This window comes from Hippopotamus amphibius, chromosome 12 (assembly GCF_030028045.1).
Source record: "Hippopotamus amphibius kiboko isolate mHipAmp2 chromosome 12, mHipAmp2.hap2, whole genome shotgun sequence".
NCBI classification, from domain to species: Eukaryota; Metazoa; Chordata; class Mammalia; order Artiodactyla; family Hippopotamidae; genus Hippopotamus; species Hippopotamus amphibius.
The window spans coordinates 97,488,419-97,510,385 of NC_080197.1; the positions used below are offsets into that span (position 1 = coordinate 97,488,419).

Here is a 21,967-nt window from a genome sequence, read left to right on the forward strand (position 1 = left end):
CCAAAATTGTCATCTAAAAACTTTGTCAGCTAAAAGTCAAGCTACTTTTTTCAAGAACAAATAGTTTTAGGACAAATAGTTCAGGACAACTATTTGTTTCTGAATCAAGAGAAGCGCCGTTATTCCAACGTATATGACCTTTATTTATATAAAAGTCCTGGTGCGTTTTGCAGGTCGCTCTTAAATATATTTCAACAGTGCTTCACCATGTACTCAACAAGTGTCTAGTAAGTGAATTCTGTATATGTTATGATATTTGTCATTAAAAATAATTTTTGTAAAGTCAAAAGTAAATACATACCCAAATTTTTTTAATTTGCTTGATTTTTCATCTTAAAAAGTGTGTTTTTTAAGCTTAGTTATTTGTAGTAGTTTTCTATAAGCATTTTATAGAATGCTTTTTCTTTTTAAGAATAATCATTTTAAGCACATGCTCATTTTTAGAGCTCATTTTTAGATTTTTAATTTCTGTGTGATGACTTTTGAAATAATATTGAGATAACAATATTGTGAAATAGTCAAGACCCAAAGCATCAAGTTTGTAAAACTTGAAGTCTTTATGTGCTCTTCTGAGGCTTTCCAATTCCTAACTCTAATTTTCTGCCTTCCCAATTCTCATTTTATAATGCTGTCCAGAGAACAGCATTTCAAATGATGTAAAAATCCTGCTCAACCGCCATTGATGCTTGTCACAAATTTAAGTTCCAGCACTCTAGTTTGGTATTCAAGAACTTCCAGTATCCAACTACCACCCATCCATCCAATCTCATTTCCCTCCACAGTCTCCAAATTGTACTGCGCTTCAGTCATAGAGAATCACTACTTCTGGTCTGTGATGCCATTCTATGTATATCTCTATCATAGCACTTACTAATTTGATCCTACTGCATTGTTACATAGAAATCTTTTCCACATTGACAAAAAGAAAGTTTCACGGTTTTTTTCCCTTGACTTAAATAATACTCATTGTTTCCCAGCTATTATTCATTTGTTCCCTATGCCTAAACAGTCACTTGTTTTGAGCCTGTCACATTTTATTTCTTAAGAGGGATTTTAATTCTAACTTTTAGCTAGAATGTTGTATTTTTTCTTTTTTTCCTCTGATGTTAAGCTAGAATATTGTATTTTTTTCTTTTCTTTTTTTCTGATGTTAAGAAATTTTCAGGATCCAGATAACCAGCTAAAATTACTTTTCATTTCTCAGGAAATAATATTTGTTTGTTTTGGAATTTTCATAACTAATTTTCAAATTAAGCTAAAGAATGTATTATGTTTTGTCTTTTCCATCTGCATGATCAATAATAATAAAATCAAAACAATCATTATTGAACCCATAATCTATTTTAGTCAATATGCTCAGTGCTATAATGTGGGTTATTTCCTTTAAGAGGTGACAATAGTGTTATTATTCATATTTTACTGATGACAAAAGGGATACATATAGTGACCATTTGTGGTTGAGCTAAAATTCCAAACAAAATAATCTGATTCCAATTCTCTGTGTTATGATACCTTGCATACTTTTTATCTCTGATGCAGAGGTAAAAATTCACAAAAGAAAGTGCAACAAAATGACCTATCATTGTGGATACTGTTGGTCACTTCAGTACACTATCAAAAGTAGTTTGGATAACAACTTAGTAACATAAAAATAGATGTGTTACTTTGTACTGAAATATTTAAATGTATCCCATATTGAGAAGATTTAATTCATTGTGTATATCAAAATTGAACTACTTAAGTAAAACATTTCTGGGTCAGTTTCTTACCTTTTCTTATTGCCCTCTCTATTCCTATGAACTAATAATGAGCTGAAACAGTATTCCACAAATCTGAACCAATCACTTATGAACCTTTATAAAAATAATCACAGAAATTTACTTGATAATGACTCCAAAGAACTGTGTTTGAATTCCAAAACCCTGACAAAGTTAACTTCTCCCTAAGATTTGTCACAGTAATGTTAAAATATCAATTATAGATTGCCTATACTTGAAAAAATATAGAAGCAAGCTTATTTAATACCTTTAAAATATGCTTTGATTCTGTAAGTCTATATATGTGTTATCTCCTTGAAGAAGAGTTAGGATGTGATCAGCCTCTACTTTCTACTTCATACATTTCTGTAGCACTTTAATTATTTTATTATAAATATGTAACACTTTTTAAAAAGCTAAATTAGAAGAAATGGTAATACAAAAGATTGTTTTGTTTGAAATTTAGATTTCCTTGCAAAGTGCAACAATATGCCAATGTGTAGAGCAAATACTATAGAAATAATTGTTTTAAAAGATTAATTCATGCTGCTGATGGTGACAAGACTAAAATGGATTGAATAGTACTTATGTAAAATGTATTTTATTTTCAAATTACTATAACTAGCAGTAGTTAGAGCCACACAATAAACTTACGATTTTTCTACAGCATTCATTTTCCTCAAAGTTAAGGCATAAAGAATTAATCAAGCCCATTTATTATAAAGTAAAATGCAAAATTTCTATGAATTTTTAAGATAAAACAACAAAGTTCAAAGGCATTTCAAGTTTACTGTATCTGCTTCAGGTTCTATCTTTAATGCTCTTGATAGTATGAAAATATTCTCCGTTTTTCTTAGGTATATTTTATGATGCATCAAAAGAAAACCAAAGTGTAAGTGGATTAAATTCACCAATCAAAAGACATAAAGTGACTGAATGGATAAAAACAAAAAAGAACCCAATTATATGCTATGAGAGACTCAAATTTAAGGACATACATAGGATGAAAATGAAGGAATGGATAAAAAGATACTCCATGCAAATGGTAACTAAAAGAGGGCAGGCAAGGGCAGCTATATGTAGACAAAATAAGCTTTAAGTCAAAAATGTCACAGCAGTCAAAGAAGGTCATTACATAATAAAAGGGTCAATTAATGTGATACATATCATTTTATAGATATATATTAATATAATATATATATTATAGCCTGCCATTTGCAACAACATGGATGAACCTGGAGCGTGTTTTGCTAGGTGAAATAAGCCAGACACAAAAAGAAAGAAACTGTATCGTCTCACTTATATGCAGAATTTTTAAAGCCAAATACATAGAAGCAGAGAGTTAGAACAGTGGTTAACAGAGGTGGAGACGTAAAGGAAGTAGGGAGACATTGGTCACAATAAACAAAGTTGCATTGCATAGGATGAATAAGTCTGGAGATCTCATGTATTGCATGATGACTATAGTAAATACTGTATTAAATGCTGGAAATTTGCTAAAAGAGTACATTTCAAATCCAAAAATTATGGTAACTGTGACATCATGATACATTATCATGCTTAACTATAGTAATTATTTCACTGTGTATATGTATATCAAATCATCATGTTGTATACCTTAAATACAATTTTTATTAAAAAGAACATAATTTTTAAAGGGTCAATTCAACAGGATGATATAATAATTATAAATATGTATACACCCAGAATCAAAGCACCTAAGTATATATTTTTAATACATCCTTATTGGAGTATGATTGCTTTACAATGTTATGCTAGTTTCTGCTGTACAACAAAATGACTCAGCAATATGTATACATATATCCCCATATCTCCTCCCTCTTGAGCCTCCCTCCCACCCTCCATATCCCACCCTTCTAGGTCATCCACAAAGGAACAAGCTTATCTCCCTGTGTATGCAGCAATTCCCACTAGCTATCTATTTTACCTTTGCTAGTGTATATATGTCAATGCTACTCTCTCACCACATCCCAGTTTCCCCTTCCTTCTGTGTCCTCTAGTCTGTTCTCTATATCTACATATTATTCCTAATCTGCTACTCTGTTCATTAGTACCATTTTTCTAGATTCCATATATATGAGTTAGCATATGATATTTGTTTTTCTCTTTCTCACCTACTTCGATCTGTATAACAGACTCTAGGTCCATCCACCTCACTCCAAATAACTCAATTTCATTCTTTTTTATGGCTGTGTAATATTCCATTGTATATATATATACAACATCTTCTTCATCCATTCATGTGTCAATGGACATTTAGGTTGTTTCCATGCCCTGGCTATTGTAAATAGCACTGCAGTGAACATTGTGGTACATGTGTCTTTTTGAATTATGGTTTTGTCAGGGTATATGCCCAGTAGTGGGATTGCTGGGTCATAGGGTAGTTCTATTTTTAGTTTTTTCACAAATCACCACACTGTTTTACATAGTGGCTGTATCAATTTACATTCCCACCAACAATGCTTGAGGGTTCCCTTTTCTCCACACCCTCTCCAGCATTTATTGTTCCTAGATTTTTTTGATGATGGCCATTCTGACTGCTGTGAGGTGATACCTCATTGTACTTTTGATTTGCACTTCTCTAATGATTAGTTATGTTGAGCCTCTTTTCATGTGCCTCTTGGCTGTCTGTATGTCTTCTTTGGAGAAATGTCTATTTAGGTCTTCTGCCCATTTTTGGATTGGGTTTTTTTGTTTTTTTGATATTGAGCTGCATGAGCTGTTTGTATATTTTGGAGGTTAATCTTTGTCCATTGCTTCATGTGCAAATATTTTCTCCCATTCTGAGAGCTGTCTTTTCATCTTGTTTATGGTTTCCTTTGTTCTGCAAAAACTTTTGTTTCATTAGGTCCCATTTGTTTATTTTTGTTTTTATTTCCATTACTCTAGGAGGTGGGTCAAAAAGGATCTTGCTGTCTTTTATGTCATAGAGTGTTCTGCCTATGTTTTCCTCTAAAAGTTTTATAGTGTCTGGCCTCACATTTAGGTCTTTAATCCATTTTGAGTTTATTTTTGTGTATGGGGTTAGGGAGTGTTCTAATTTCATTCTTTTACATGTAGCTGTCCAGTTTTCCCAGCACTACTTATTGAAGAGGCTATCTTTTCTCCATTGTATATGCTTGCCTCCTTTGTCAAAGATAAGGTGACCATATGTACGTGAGTTTGTCTCTGGGCTCTCTATTCTGTTCCATTGATCTATATTTCTGTTTTTGTGCCAGTACCATACTGTCTTGATCACTGTAGCCTTGTAGTATAGCTTGAAGTCAGGAAGCCTGATTCCACCAACTCCATCTTTCCTTCTCAAGATTGCTTTGGCTATTCAGGGTCTTTTGCATTTCCATAGAAATCATAAAATTTGTTGTTCTAGTTCTATGAAAAATGCCATTGGAAATTTGATAGGGATTGCATTGAATGTGTACATTGCTTTGGGTAGGATAGTCATTTTCACAATGTTGATTCTTCCAATCCAAGAACATGGTATACCTGTCCACCTATTTGTATCACCTTTGGTTTCTTTCATCGGCATCTTATAGCTTTCTGCACACAGGTCTTTTGCCTACTGCATTAGGTTTATCCCTAGGTATTTTAATCTTTTTGTTGCAGTGGTAAATGGTAGTGTTTCCTTAATTTCTCTTTCTGATTTTTGGTTGTTAGTGTATAGGAATGCAAGAGATTTCTGTGCATTAATTTTGTATCCTGCTACTTTACCCAATTGTTTGATTAGCTCTACTAGTTTTCTGGTGGCATTTTAGGATTTCTTATGTATAGTATCATGTCATGTGCAAGCAGTGTCAGTTTTACTTCTTCTTTTAAACTTTGTATTCTTTTATCTCTTTTTCTTCTCTGATTGCTGTGGCTAGGACTTCCAAAACTATGTTGAATAATAGTGGTGAGAGTGAGCATCCTTGTCTTGTTCCTGCTCTTAGAGGAAATGCTTTCAGTTTTTCACCATTTAGAATGATGTTGATTATGGGTTTGTCATATATGGCCTTTATTATGTTGAGGTGTAGGTTCCTTCTATGCCCACTTTCTGGAAAACTTTTATCATAAGTGGGTGCTGAATTTTGTCAAAAGATGTTTCTGCATCTATTGAGATGATCATATGGTTTTACCCTTTAATTTGTTAATATGGTGTATCACATTGATTGATTTACATATATTAAAGAATCCTTGCATTCCTGGGTTAAACCCCTCTTGATCATGGTGTATGATCCTCTTAATGTGGTGTTGAATTCTGTTTGCTAATATTTTGTTGAAGATTTTTGCATCTATGTTCGTCAGTGATATTAGCCTGTAATTTTCTTTTCTTGTGACATCTTTGTCTGGTTTTGGTATCAGGGTGATGATGGCCTCATAGAATGAGTTTGGGAGTGTTCCTCCCTCTGCTGTATCTTAGAAGAGTTTGAGGAGAATAGGTGTTATCTCTTCTCTAAATGCTTGATAAAATCACCTGTGAAACCATCTGGTCCTAGGCTTTTGTTTGTTGGAAAATTTTTAATCACTGTTTCAATTTCAGTGCTAGAGATTGGTCTCTTCATATTTTCTGTTTCTTCCTGTTTCGGTCTTGGAAGTCTGTACTTTTCTAAGAATTTATCCATTTCTTCCAGGTTGTCCATTTTGTTGGCAAATAGTTGTTTGTAGTAGTCTCTCATGATCCTTTGTATTTCTGTGGTGTCAGTAGTTACTTCTCCTTTTCTATGTCTAATTCTGCTGATTTGCGTCTTTTCCCTTTTTTTTCCTGATAAGTCTGGCTTATCAATTTTGTTTATCTTCTCAAAGAACCAGCTTTTAGTTTTATTGGTCTTTGCTATTGTTTCTTTCATTTATTTTTCATTTATTTCTTTTTTTAATTAATTAATTTATTTATTTATTGGCTGCTTTGGGTCTTCATTGCTGCACGTGAGCTTTCTGTAGTTGCAGGGAGTGGTGGGCTACTCTTCATTTCAGTAAGCAGGCTTCTTATTGTGGTGGCTTCTCTTGTTGCAGAGCACAGGCTCTAGGTGCACGGGCTTCAGCAGTTTTGGCACACGGGCTCGGTAGTTGTGGCTTGCAGGCTCTAGAGCACAGGCTCAGTAGTTGTGGCACATGGGATTACTTGCTCCATGGCATGTGTGATCTTCCCAACCAGGGCTCAAACCTGTGTCCCCTGCATTGGCAGGAGCATTCTTAACCACTGCACCACCAGGGAAGCCCTTTTTCATTTATTTCTGATCTGATCTTTATGATTTCTTTCCTTCTGCTAGCTTTGGGGTGTTGTTGTTTTTGTTGTTGTTGTGTTGCTTTGGGGTTGTTGTTCTTCTTCTTCTTTCTCTAATTGCTTTAGGTGTAAAGTTAGGTTGTTTCTTTGAGATTTTTCTTGTTTCTTGAGGTAGGATTGTATTGCTATAAACTTCCCTCTTAGAACTGTTTTTGCTGCATCCCGTAGGTTTTGGATCATTGTGTTTTCATTGTTGTTTGTCTCTAGGTATTTTTTGATTTCTTCTTTAATTTCTTCAGTGATCTTTTGGTTATTTAGTAGTGTGTTGTTTAGCCTTCATGTGTTAGTACTTTTTACAATTTTTTCATGTAATTGATATCTAGTCTCATAGCATTATGGTCAGAAAAGATGCTTGATATGATTTCAATTTTCTTAAATTTATTGAGCCTTGATTTGTGACCCATGATGTGATCTATCCTGGCGAAGGTTCCATGTGCACTTGAGAAGAAGGTGTATGCTCTTGTTTTTGGGTGGAATGTCCTATAAATAGTATATTTTTTAATTGACATATCTGAAGGGAGAAATAGATATCAATACAATAGTATTAGAAGGCTTCACTACCCCACTTTCAATAATGAATAGATCACCTGGACAGAAAATAAATAAGGTAATGGCTAACTTGAGCAACACTCTGGAACAAATGAAACCTAACTGACATATACAGAACATTCTGTTCAATAGCAACACAATACATATTCTCTTCAAGCCCACATGGAACATTCTCTAGAATAGATCACAGACTAAGTCACAAAATAAGTCTCATTAAATATAAGAAGATTGAAATCATTCCAAGCATCTTTTCTGAACACAATGGGAAAAAACAGAAATCAATAACTGAAAGAAATTACAAAACTCAGAAACAAATGGAAATTAACACAATCTTAAATGATCATTGTGTCAAAGAAGTCAAACAGGAAATTATAAGATATTATCAGAAAAGTGTAAACACAATATACCAAAATTTATGGGATACAGTAAAATCAGTACTAAGAGAGAAATCTATAATGATACCACATTTTTAGAAAGAAGAAAAATATGAAATGACCTAGGTTTACACCTCAAGGAACTAGAAAAATAACAACAAACTAGGCACAATTTAGCAGAAGGAAGGTAATAATAATTTAAATTAAATAAAAATTAGAGCAGAAATAAATAGAATAGAGACTAGAAAAACAATAGAAAGAAATTGGCAAAACTAAGTCAATATTTTTGAAAAGATAAATAAAATCTACAAACCCTTAGCTATATCTACTAAGGGGAAAATTGACTCAAGTAAATGAAATCAGAAAGAGGAGACATTACAACTGATGTCACAGAAATAAAAAAATATTACAAGGGACTATTATAAACAATTGGAGTCCAACAAATTGGACAACCTAGCATAAATGAATAAACTCCTAGAGAATTACAACCTACCAAGAATGAATGAAGAAGAAATAGAAAACCTGCATAGAGCAATAACAAATAAGGAGATTGAATCATACACATACACACACAAACAGACACAAGGAAGTGGAGCTAATGGATATGTTTATTACTTTGATTATTTTGATGGTAACATGAGTATATACATATATTGAAAGATATCACATTGCTTATATTGATTATGTGCAGTTTTTTGTATACCAATTATACCTCAATAAAGCTGCGGGGGTGGTGGGAGACAATAATAATAACAACTGAGACTTTCTCCATAGGTAACAAGAAGTGTTGAAAAAGAAATAAAAAGTAAATGCCCCTATGTAGAAGACTAACTTCTTTCCCTGATCAGAGGCACAGTGGACCAGAGGCCACCCAAGAGGCTGAAGTCTTGCTTGCAGCAAAGTGGGCTTCTAGAGCTGAACCTGGGGCCCCAATCTGACATCTGCCAAGGTGGTGGAGGAATAAGAGGACATGGAGTTCATCTCTCCTCACAAATGCATCAAGAATACAACTAAAAAATGGAATAATTCTCACAGAGCACCAGGTGGACACTAGCAGAGGACCTCAGGCACCTAAAAGGACAAGAAAGATCCCCATGTAACTGGGAAGGAAAAATGAAGGAAGAAAGGAAAAGAAAGAGGAGAGGAAATGGGAAGTTATCTGCACCCCTGAGCAGGGAGATGAAGGAGAGGAGACCTCACATCAAGGGAAGCCCCTTCACTGGTGGGGAGATAAGTTAGAACAGAAGGGAAGCTTTGTGGACTATCAGAGGAGAATGCAGCAATTGGTCTGTGGCTAGCAGGACAGTGTGAGACCTATCTAGATAGTCTGTGCCAAGCCTTGCATGCCCCAGCCTGAGACGTGTGTCCACCAGTGTGGATGGGGGCTGGGTGCTGGAACGTGGAGTTTGAAGAGCAAGCCCAGGGAGAAGACTGCTGTTGGCTGCAAAGAGACAACCTGCGGGGATGGGAGTGAGGAAATCTGCAACTGGGAATGCTTGTGGAGGAAACCCAGACCTCCATAGGAGCAAGGTGCCATTGTCGAGTGACGCACAAGGGGTGGGGCAGCCATTGCAGCCTCTCTCCCCACATGCTTGCCCCTGCCTCTCCAGGAACTAGGAGGGGTTCCCACTAGGGCTGGCTCCCCTGTACACCCAAATCCCACAGGGGCCAGCTCTCTTGCACCTGTGGCCACCTGCTAAGCCATGCGCCCCATCACCACTGGGGCTGGCTCTCTCACACCCACAGCTACCAGCTCCCCTGCATGACCTGTGCCCACCTGAAATCCCACAACCCTGGATGCTGCCTCATCCTCTGCACCCTCTCCTCACCAGGAGGACTCATGTGCTCCAGGGCAGCCTCAGGGGCAGACCCCTGTGGGTGGCCCACAAGAAAAGGTGAGGCTGAAACCACATCTGAGCCCCAGGGGTTGTGTAAGTAAGAAAGAAAAGCTGCAGTCTTTCCTCTCAGCTGTGCAAACTGTGAATTGTTACCCCCACAAGTGGCTTTGTAAACTGAGTGCCTACAGAACATCTGAACAGACAGTGAGCACTCCCATAGCAAAGACAGGTCTAGCCTTAGCATCTGCAGACTTTGTGGGAACATATGTGCCAGAGTTGTGCCAGGCCAGAGTCTGAGTTGCCACCATAGTGCCCACAGAGGGTCCAGATCTATGATTACTGCAATCCTGGGACCTGACTTCAGTGGACCAATGTTGGTGGCCTGGTGAAAACAACATCTGAGAGACACGAGGGCCAATTTCTGGCATACCCACGGTTGAGGTGGGGCCGAGAGCAGTGCCAACAACAGTGTAATCTGAGAACTTGCACCATGGGTGAAAGGTGACATGACAGAGCACACCCACAGGTGAATACCTCCAGAGGAGGAATGCTCAGTGGCTTTACTTTCAGTGGGAGTGCTCTAATCCTGCTTATTTCACACCACAGATCAGAAACACAGCTAGGAAACAGATCTTAGGGGCTCTTCTCCAGCAACAAGGGAGAAAACCCCATCTCTGACAGGGCAGTGACAACCGCAGGGCAAAGGGAGGCCCTGCTCAATATCCAGTACAGGCTTTGGTCACCACAACATCAGTCACATCTCCTATCAAGGGGATAATGGCCAACATACACTGAGGAAAGAGGTGGCAGGCATCTATACTAAAAGCAGCCCTTGCACCAAAAAATATTAAACCCACACAGGCTGCACAGGGATGTCCCCACATAAAAATAGCCCTCCAAGACAATCTGAGGGTCTTGAATTGGAAGAACCCCCAGAGCATTTAGCTTTGAAAGCCAGTGGTGCTCAAGTGCAAGAGCCCCATAGAGCTGGGGGAAACAGAGACTCCACTCTTGGAGGATGCATAAATGTCTCATGTGCACTGGGACCCAGCACAAAATATCTCCATAAGAACCTAGGCTACACCTACTTAGGGGTCTTGAAGGGTCTCCAGGGGGGCAAAGGTTGACTGTAGCTCACTGAGGGGGCACAGACACTGGTGGCAGAAGCCCTAGGGAATATTGATCACAGTGAGCTCTCCCAGAGGCCAACATTTTGGCACCAAAACAAAACCCCACCCAACTAGCCTGCAGGCTCCAGTGTTGGAAAGCCTCAGGCTAAACAGCCAACAAGATAGGAACATCAGCCTTATCCAACAGAAGACAAGCTACCTAAAGTTGTACTGAGCTCAGAGCCACCTCAAAACACACCCTTTGACATGGCCCTACCCATCAGAAGGACAAGACTCAGTTCCACCCACCAGAGGGCAGGCACCTGTGCATCCCACCAAAAACCTGCAAAGGGCCCTGGACCAACCTTACCCACCAGGGCGCAGACACCAGAAGCAAGAGGAGCTATGATCCTGCATCCTGTAGAAAGGAGACCACAAACACGGTAAGTTAGACAAAATGAGATGACAGAGAAATTGGTACTATTGAAGGAGCAAGATAAAAATCCACAAGAACAACAAAATTAAGAGGAGATAGGCAATCTACCTGAAAGAATTCAGAGGAATGATAGTAAAGATGATCCAAGATCTTAGAAAAAGAATGGAGGCATAGATCAAGATAATGCAAGAAATGTTTAACAAGGAGTAAGAAGATTTAGTGAACAGAGATGAACAGTACAATAACTGAAATGAAAAAAACACTAGAAGGAATCAATACATAAGGGAAAACAATGAATAAGTGAGCTGGAAAACACTGGTGGAAATTGCTGCCGCAGAACGGAATAAAGAATATGTAAACAGCAGGGTGCTAATGTATAGTGCAGGGAACTATACTCAATATCCTGTGATAACCATAATGGAAAAGAATATACAAAAAGAATCCATATATGTGTATAATTAAGTCACTTTGCTGTACAGCAGAGATTGGCACAACATTGTAAATTAACTATACTTCAATTAAAAAATTTTTTTGAAAGAAATAAATGAAAAAAAATGAGGACAGTCTCAGAGACTTTTGGGACAATATTAAACACACCAACATTATAGGGGTCCCAGAAGGAGAAGAAAAAGAGAAAGGGCCTAAGAAAATATTTGAAGATACTATAGCTGAAAATTTCCCTAACATGAGAAACACTCACTAAAGTCCAGGAAGTTCAGAGAGTCCCATACAGGATGAACCCAAGGAGGAACATGCTAAGACACATATGAATCAAACTGACAAAAATTAAAGACAAAGAAAAGATATTAAAAGCAACAAGGGAAAGCAACAAATCACATACAAGGGAATCTCCATGAGGTTATCAACTGATTTTTCAGCAGAAATTATGCAGGACAGAAAGGAAGTGGCACAATACTTTAAGTGATGAAAAGGAAAAACCTACAATCAAGAATACTCTATGCAGAAAGGCTGTCATTGAGATTTGATGGAGAAATCAAAAGCTTTACAGACAAACAAAAGCTAAGGGAATTCAGAACCACCAAACCAGCTTTACAGCAAATGCTAAAGGAACTTCTCTAAGTGAGAAAAACACCAAGAACTTAAAACAAACTTGTACACATATACTGCTATATCAAAACCTCATGGGAACAGCAAACCAAAAACTACAATAGATACACACACAAAAAAAGAAAAAGTATCCCAAACAGAACACTAAGGAGGGCCATCAAACCACAAGAGAACAAAAGAAAAAAGATCTACAAAAATAAATCCAAAACAATTAAGAAAATGGCAGTAGGAACATATATATCTATAAATACCTCAGATGTAAATGGATTAAATGCTCTAACCAAAAGATATAGACTGGATGAATAGATACAAAAACAAGACCCATATTATGCTGTCTGCAAGAGACCCAATCCAGACCTAGGAACACATACAGACTTAAAATGAGGGGATGGAAAAATATTTTCCATGAAAATGGAAATCAAAAGAAAGATGGGTAGCAATCCTCATATCGGATAAAATAGACTTTAAAATACTGTGACAAAAGACAAGGAAGAACACTACATAATGATCAAACAATCAATGCAAGAAGAAGCTATAACAATTGTAAATATATCTGTACCCAACATAGGAGTACCTCAATATATAAGGCAAATGCTAACATCCATAAAAGGGGAAATTGACACAATAATAGTGGGGGACTTTAACACCCACTTACACCAATGGACAGATCAGACAGAAAATTAATAAGAAAACACAAACCTTAAATGAATCATTAGATGAGATAGACTTAATCAATATCTATGATATTCTATCTGAAAGCAGCAGAATAAATTTTCTTCTCAAGCACACATGGAACATTCTCCAAAAAAGATCACATTTGGGCCACAAATCAAGCCTCAGTAAAATTTTTTAAAAAATGGGAATCATATTAAGCATTTTTCTGACCATAATGCTGTGAGAGCAGAAATCAATTACAGCAAAAAAAAAGATAAAAAACACAAACACATGGAAGTTAAAGAATATGTTACTAAATAACCACTGGATCACTGAAGAAATCAAAGAGAAAATCAAAAAATACATAGGGAAAAGTGACAATGAAAGTATGATGATCCAAAACCTATGGGACACAGCAAAAGCAGTCCTCAGTGGAAAATTTATAACAACAGTCTTACCTCGGGAAACAAGAAAAGTCTCAAATTAACAACCTAACCTTACACATAAAGCAACTTGAGAAAGAAGAACAAACAAAAGCTAATTAGTAGAAGGAAAGAAATTATAAAGAACAGAAATAGAGACAGAGAAAACAGTAGCAAAGATCAATGAAACTAAAAGCTGGTTCTTTGAGAAGATAAACAAAATTGATAAAACTTTAGCTAGACCCAACAAGAAAAAAATGGAGAGGGCTCAAATTAATAAGATCAGAAATTAAAAAGGAGAAGATAAAATGGACACCACAGAAATACAGAGGATCATAAGAAACTACTACAAGCAACTATATGCCAATAAAATGGACAATCTAGAAGAAATGAACAGCCTTCAATGGACAATCTAGAAGAAGGTACAACCTTCTAAGACTAAACCAGGAAGTAATAGAAAATATGAACACACCAATCACAAATACTTAAACTGAAACTGTGCTTTAAAAACTTCCAACAAACAAAAGTCTAGGACCAGATAGCTTCACAGGTGAATGCTGTCACACATTTAGAAAAGAGTTAACACCTATTCTTCTGAAACTATTCTAAAAAGTTGCAGAGGAAGGAACACTCACAAACTCATTCTACATGGCCACCATCGCCCTAATACCAAAATCAGACAAAGATATCACAAAAAATAAAATTACAGGCCAATATCACTGATGAACACAGATGCAGAAATCCTCAACAACATACTAGCAAACCAAATCCAACAACACATTAAAAGGATCATACATCATAATCAAGAAGAATTTATGCAGAAATGCAAGGATTCTTCAATAAACACAAATCAATCAATGTGATACACACATTAACAAACTGAAGAGTAAAATCCATATGATCACCTCAACAGATGCAGAAAAAGCTTTTGACAAAATTCAACACCCATTTATGATAAAAGCTATCTGTATAGTGGGCATACAGGGAACCTACCTCAACATAATAAAGGATATATATGACAAACCCACTGCAAACATTATTTTCAATGGTGAAAAACTGAAAGCATTTCCTCTAAGATCAGGAACAAGAAAAGGATGTCCATCTTGCCACTTTTATTCAACATAGTTCAGGAGGTCTTAGCCAAGGCAACCAGAAAAGAAAAAAAATAAAAGAAATCCAAATTGGAAAAGAAGTAAAACTGTCACTGTCTGCAGATGACATGACACTATACATAGAAAATCCTAAAGATGCTGCCAGAAAACTACTAGAGCTCATCAATGAATTTGGTAAAGTTACAGGATACAAAATTAATACACAGAAATCTCTTGCATTCCTATATACCAGCAATGAAAGATCAGAAGGAGAAATTAAGGAAACAATCCCATTTACCATCACTTCAAAAAGAATAAGATACCTAGGAATAAACCTACCTAAGGAGGCAAAATCCTGTACTCAGAAAACTATGATACTGATGAAAGAAATCAAAGATGACACAAACAGATGGAGAGATATACCATGTTCTTGAATTGGAAGAATCAATATTGTCAACATGACTATACTTCCCAAAGCAATCTACGTATTCAGTGCAATCACTGCCAAATTACCAATAGCATTTTTCACAGAATTAGAACAAAAAATTTTACAATTTGTATGGAAACACAAAAGACCCTGAATAGCCAAAGCAATCTTGAGAAAGAAAAATGGAGCTAGAGGAATCAGACTCCCTGACTTCAGACTATACTACAAAACTACAGTAATCAAGACAGTAAAGTGCTGGCACAAAAGCAGAAATATAGATCAATGGAACAGAATAGAAAGTCCAGAGATAAACCCATGCACCTATGATCACCTAATCTATGAGAAAGGAGGCAAGAATATACAATGGAAAAGACAGTCTCTTCAATAAGTGGTGCTGGGAAAACTGGATAGCTACATGTATATTTTTTAAGAAATTTTATTGAGATACAATTGACATACAATAAACTGCATATATTTAAAGTGTACAATTTGATTTTTTTTCTTATTAGTAGTGTATATGTGGAAATCCCTAACTCCCTATTAACCCCACCCCAACCCCCACCCCCGCTTTCCCCACTTGGTGTTCATATATGTCTGTTCTCTACATCTGTGTCTCTATTTCTGCCTTGCAAACCAGTTGATTTGTACTATTTTTCTATATTCTGCATATATGTGTTAATATATGATATTTGTTTTTCTCTTTCTGACTCACTTCACTCTATATGACAGCCTCTAGGTCCATCCATGTCTCTACAGATCCCAATTTCATCCCTTTTTACGTTTGAGTAATATTCCATTGTATATATGTACCACATCTTCTTTATCCATTCATCTGTTGATGGACATTTAGATTGCTTCCATGTCCTGGCAATTATAAATAGTGCTACGATGAACACTGAGGTGCATGTGTCTTTTTGAATTATGGTGTTCTCTGGATATATGCCCAGTAGTAGGATTGCTGGGTCATATGGTAACTCTATGTTTAGTTTTTCAAGGAACTTCCATACTGTTCTCCATAGCAGCTGTATCAATTCACATTCCCACCAACAGTGCAAGAGGGTTCCCTTTTCTCCACACCCTCTCCACCATTTACTGTCTGTAGATTTTCTGATGATGCCCATTTTAACCAGTGTGAGGTGATACCTCATTGTAGTTTTGATGTGCATTTCTGTAATAATGAATGATGTTGAGCATCTTTTCATGTGCCTTTAATCCATTGGATAGCTACATGTAAAACAATGAAATTGGACTATTCTCTAACACCATACACAAAAAGCAATTCAAAATGGTTTAAAGACCTAACTGTAAGACCGGATACTGTAAAACTCTTAGAGGAAAACATAGACAGAACACTCTTTGACATAAATCATAGCAAGATCTTTTTTGATCCACCTACTAGACTAATGAAAATAAAAACAATAATAAACAAATGGGAACTAATTAAACTTAAAAGCTTTCGCACAGCAAAGGAAACCATAAACAAAATGAAAAGACAACCCACAGAATAGGAGAAAATATCTTAAGGAAAAACTGAAACAAACTTTCTGGCCCATCCATATTTGTAAATGAAGCAACCAAGCAGACATTAATCTCCAAAATATATAAACAGCTCATGAAGCTCAATATCAAAAAAACAAGCCAGTCCAAAAACATGATCTAAAAAGACATTTCTCCAAAAAGGACATAGAGGTGGCCAAAAACACATGAAAAAAATGCTCAATATCACTAATTATTAGAGAAATGCAAATCAAACTACAGTGAGATATCACCTCACACCATTCAGAATGTCCATCATCAAAAAAATCTACAAACAATGCTGGAGAGGGTGTGGAGAAAAGGGAACCCTCCTACACTGTTGGTGGGAATGTGAACTGATACAGCCAGTATGGAGAACAGTATAGCATTTCCTTAAAGAACTAAAAATAGTGCTACCATATGATCCAGCAGTCCCACTCCTGGGCATATATCCTGAGAAAACCATAATTCAAAAAGACACATGCACCTCAGTGTTCATTGCAGCACTGTTTACAATAGTCAAGACATGGAAGCAACCTAAATGTCCATTGACTCAGGAATGGATAAAGAAGATGTGGTACATATATACAATGGAATATTATTCAGCCATAAAGAAGAATGAAATAATGCCATTTGCATAAACATGAGTGGACCTAGAGATTATGATACTGAGTGGAGTCAGACAAAGACAAATATGGTATGGTATTGCTTATATGTGGAATCTAAAGAAAGGTACAACTGAACTTATTTACAAAACAGAGTCATAGATGTAGAAAACAGACTTGTGGTTACCAAGGGGGAAAGGTAAGGGAGAGATAGATTTGGAGATTGGGAATGACACATATACACTATTATGTATAAAATATATAACTAATAAAACCCTACTGTATAGCACAAGGAACTCTACTTAATACTCTGTAATGGCTACATGGGAAAAGAATCTAAAAAAGAGTGGATTTATGTATATGTATAACTGATTCACAATGCTGTACAGTGGAAATTAACACAGCATTGTAAATCAACTATACTCCAATAAAAATTAACTTAAAAAAAAGTAAATACCCCCAAAAAGGGATCAGTTAAGCCACTTGAAATGATATTCATAAGATTGCATAATACTCAACTTTCCATATTGCTTCTCACCATTTTAAAAGCATCACTTGGTATGAAAAAAATAAAAGCCATATTATTGTACTCATAGAAGCTTTTCTCACTACTATTTATAACCTCCCCTTAATCACATGAAATATAAATTATGATTTTGAAGCATAGTCAGTAAAAAATGCTTTTTTAAAATAATGGATATTTTAAAATTTAAAAAATGAATTCCAGAGGGAGATCATCCTACTTCTTAAGAAAAAATTTAAGTGTAAAATAGGAGAGTAGATTCATACATACTTCGGATTTTCCATTGCTTTTGTTACTATCAAGTTAATACAAATTCCTTCATGTCCAAGATCAACTGTTGAACATTGTGGGAGCATTTTTGACTGTATGTTATAGAACAAGTTCAACACTATTTTGAACTGGTTCCAGAGTGTGAACATGTCACTAACTCTATTCTCTTCATCAATCTATAAAATTACCAATCATTTTATTAACAGCATGAGCAATTATTAGTTTCTCTTGTCTATGGCAAAGTTGTAAATATTATCTTGTTCATATAGTTATTAATTCTGCTTTACAGGAAATAAGTTTTGCCCTAACATATTATGCTATTGGTTTGTCTCCGACCTATTCAAACTTGACTATTTAGAGCCCATGAGATACTGAAAGATTTTCATTGGTAATCAATAGAAGTTTTCTTGAAACCAATTTTTCTGTGATTTACTTGATGATTTTTTACAGAAGCAGACCCAAATCTTCTTGTTAACTATTTCCTATGAGCACCATAATGCTTTCTCATTGCTAGATATGTATTAGAAATCATAAAAGATATTCTATTAAGAATATAATCTAGATACCAAGAATGATAGAACACAATGGAAAAAAACGATAGAATATAGTATAGTCATAAAATTCTCCTCTAAATGTCTGAGTATTATTGGATGAGAATTCTGCACTAGAGTACAGAAAAAAAGTACTAAAATATGTTCTCATTACATTCCTAATGTTTGTCTTTGTTTACTATAATTCTCCTTCCCATCTTTCATGTATTCTTCCCAACTTAACATGTATTAATAACTGGAACTATAGCTATGTTTCTTCTGTTGCATTTTTTTTTTATTAAGGGGAAATTCACATACATAAAACCAACCATTTTAAAGTTTACAGTTAAGTGACATTTTGCATATTCCCATTGTTGGGCAATCATCACTGCTATATAGTTCCAAAACAAAAACCTTAATCATTTAGAAAATCGACCATATGTAAAATCTACCAGTTATATAACTGTATAAATATTTACTGCCATACATGAAATTTCTTTATTAACAATACAGAGTTGCATTATCTTGATTTTAAAGGTAAGCAAATAAAGTTTAAGTAGCGTATGTATAATTTATACTGAAGATCATACACGTAATGTGTTGCTTAGCCAGGATGTATATTTCCAAAAGCTGTAGCCATTCCTCTGTGCTAACGTACCATCCAGCTCACCTTTTATTAGTGAATGAATTTCTAAGGCAGCCAGGCATTTCTGTACGCCAGCATGCAGTAATGTTGCTGTTATTCTAGTTGCTGTTTCAGAAAAAAAAGTATATTTGAGAATTTGCATAATATAGGCTCTTAAGATATGTTTAAATATTTTCTTGAGATTAAAAGGTTTGTTGACTATTCTAGATTATATTTAGCAACTATCATGAAGAGAGGAACTGTTTTATTTTGTGGTATTCTTTACCTTTTCTTTGCCTTTCAGATATGCTTCTTCCGTAAAGGATGGCTCCCAGTATTTTGTGCTCCTGATTGTGACAGATGGTGTTATCTCAGATATGGCTCAAACTAAGGAGTCCATAGTTAATGTAAGTAGGAGTCGTTCACTCTTGGGCTGGCTAACTGAATGCATGGTGCTACTTAAGTTGACTAACTAGAGTCTACTTAGTTGACTTAACAGTGAAACAAAATGCCCATGCCTTTGCAGCTGATTGCATTATCCAGACAACTCACACACATTTGTACCATGCATCCATAAGAACTAAGCTAAGAGGTGTGAATAACTGGGTTGTAACAAAATTATTTCCAGAAAATTAAAATAAAAATAAATAATAGCATCACCTTCACGTGCATGAGTGTGTTTGATGTATTTGTATATAGTCTTATAATTTGTACAGAATATTTCTTAATATTTACGTAGCTATAGGAGAACTGTGCTACCTTCTATGTTTATAGAACTAGATAGGGACTAGCATTGATTCAAAATCCATTTTTCTCATTATTCCTAATTGTGTGTTATATTTATGGTTAATTGATTTCTTTATGAGACTATAATCTATAAAATCTATATTTACTAGACTGCAATCTATAAAATTACATGTTTTTATTTGCCTTTCTATACACAGGTTTAGCAATGTTTGACACAAAGTAGATGTTAGAAAGAATGGGTTGTGTGAAAGAATTGTTTATCATACTTCATAATTATTAATAGCATAGGGAAAGTATAATTAGCTGCTTGTGTGAGAAAAAAATAGTTACATGTGGGAAAAAATCAAATGTTTATAGACATATACTTAGCAAAACCAAACACAAAAAGGAAGAGAGGTAAAAGCTTGCACATTTATTTCTTTGTTTGTTTTGACTAGACACACTGAGTTGAATTTGTCTTGATTTCCTTTATGTTCTGATCATTAGCCTGCTCTTTAAATGGGACTTTTTAACTTAGGTTTAAACTAACAGGACATGCACTAAGGAACAGTTATTTATAATTCAGCGACCTTCACAGCTGAAGATATGGTTGCTGTACTGTTCCTCCTATCTGTTGGTGGATCTCATATTCTACCGTAAAATTACTTAATCATCCTACTAATAACTTTCTATAATTATCATTTGTATTCACTCATTTACTATGAAAATCGCTTTTTCTAACCATAGCTGTGAATAAGATAGAGTACTACTTTTTCACAAATACGGTATCTTTTTTTCCCTTTTAGCAACTGAAAGATTTTTGAGTGGAGAGGGAACATGGAAAAAAGAGACCAAAGGTATCCAGGGTCAGCTTAGGAAAGTTTTGTCTGAGAATAGCAAGCGAAAGCAGATGCTTAGTACTTTTTTAAAAAATATTATCCAAGACTGGTCATTTCTAAAGAATATCCCACTGAATTAGCATATGTACAGAGTTCAAGAAGGATAAGAATGGAATCAAATATATTATGCTGTGTTAATTTTAAATATGTTCAAAACTATTTTAATGAGCATCTATGAAAAATTATCAAAACTCAGGATATTATTTTTTTCTTAATTCTTAGTTGTTTTCTTAATTCAGTTTCTTAATTGTGAACTAATTGTGTGTTCTCTTTGAAGGCTTCAAAACTTCCAATGTCAATAATTATAGTAGGTGTTGGACCAGCAGAATTTGATGGTAAGTAATAGAATTTCAACACTATTCCTTGGGAGTTTATTTAATCTGACTCATCATACATTTAGGTTTCTATCGCTCTGTTTTTCATATAATGATGTGAGTGTGCATGTGGATTTGTATACAATGTCCATGTACATATAGACATAAATGTAGATATCGCATTATAGAGTCTATTAAGGTGAGCAAATTAAAAGAATGCCTTCTGAGTAGGACATTATCTCTCCTGTATAGGTTAATTCAACATGTAGCTGTCTGTTTTATTAGAGATGGTTTGTACCTCAAAATATTTCCTAAGACTGAGTGATAAATTGAGTTTTTGTTCCCAAAGCAAATCACAGTTTGGGTTCCATAAAAACTTTTAAAGATGAGCACTAAGTTAATAAACCCCTAGGTTGTGAAATAGAAATATTAACACAAGCATGATAATGGATTGTCAGACCTTGGCTAGTTGATATATATTATCTTTATACGTATTTATGTTCTGTCATATGAAAAAGCAAAGTAAAATGAAAATGGAACTGACCACCTTAAATTTAATGAGACTTTATTTATGCTAAATTCATTTATTGGGTAGTTTTCTGTTTGGGCTCAAGCCGTCTTCAGATGCCAGTTAGAGTGATGGGTGTTTGTGTGACTCGTGATCTGGGTAAACTTCTCTAAGGATATTCTGTTCCTCATTACCTGATGAATTCCTTTAAGAGAACTCTGTGCTAGACAGCAACTGTGTAACCACATACCATTCACCTTGTTCAGGTGTTTTTACATTAACAATGACAGTAGTTAGCTTGGAACTTTAGAAATGAGAATAACTTTAGAATACTTGGAACAATTTTTGATATGCTACAGGTTAATTTAGGCACACAGGTGGCTAATCATAGTATGGCCATCACTGGGATGATTCTCATTTAACCACCAGTGCCTCCTCCGTGAGGATAG

The 21,967-nt window shown here is 35.4% G+C and overlaps 1 protein-coding gene across 5 annotated transcripts in view; it reads left to right on the plus strand.

The window, feature by feature from the left end:
• The window catches only part of CPNE8 (copine 8), a 267,432-nt gene that overhangs the window by 229,680 nt on the left and 15,785 nt on the right, over window positions 1–21,967 (plus strand). For all 5 annotated transcript variants that reach the window (XM_057700921.1, XM_057700922.1, XM_057700923.1 and 2 more), the window contains 2 exons: window positions 19,376–19,478; window positions 20,974–21,031. In XM_057700921.1, the coding sequence (XP_057556904.1) occupies window positions 19,376–19,478; window positions 20,974–21,031 (161 nt within the window). The remainder of the gene's footprint in view (window positions 1–19,375; window positions 19,479–20,973; window positions 21,032–21,967) is intronic.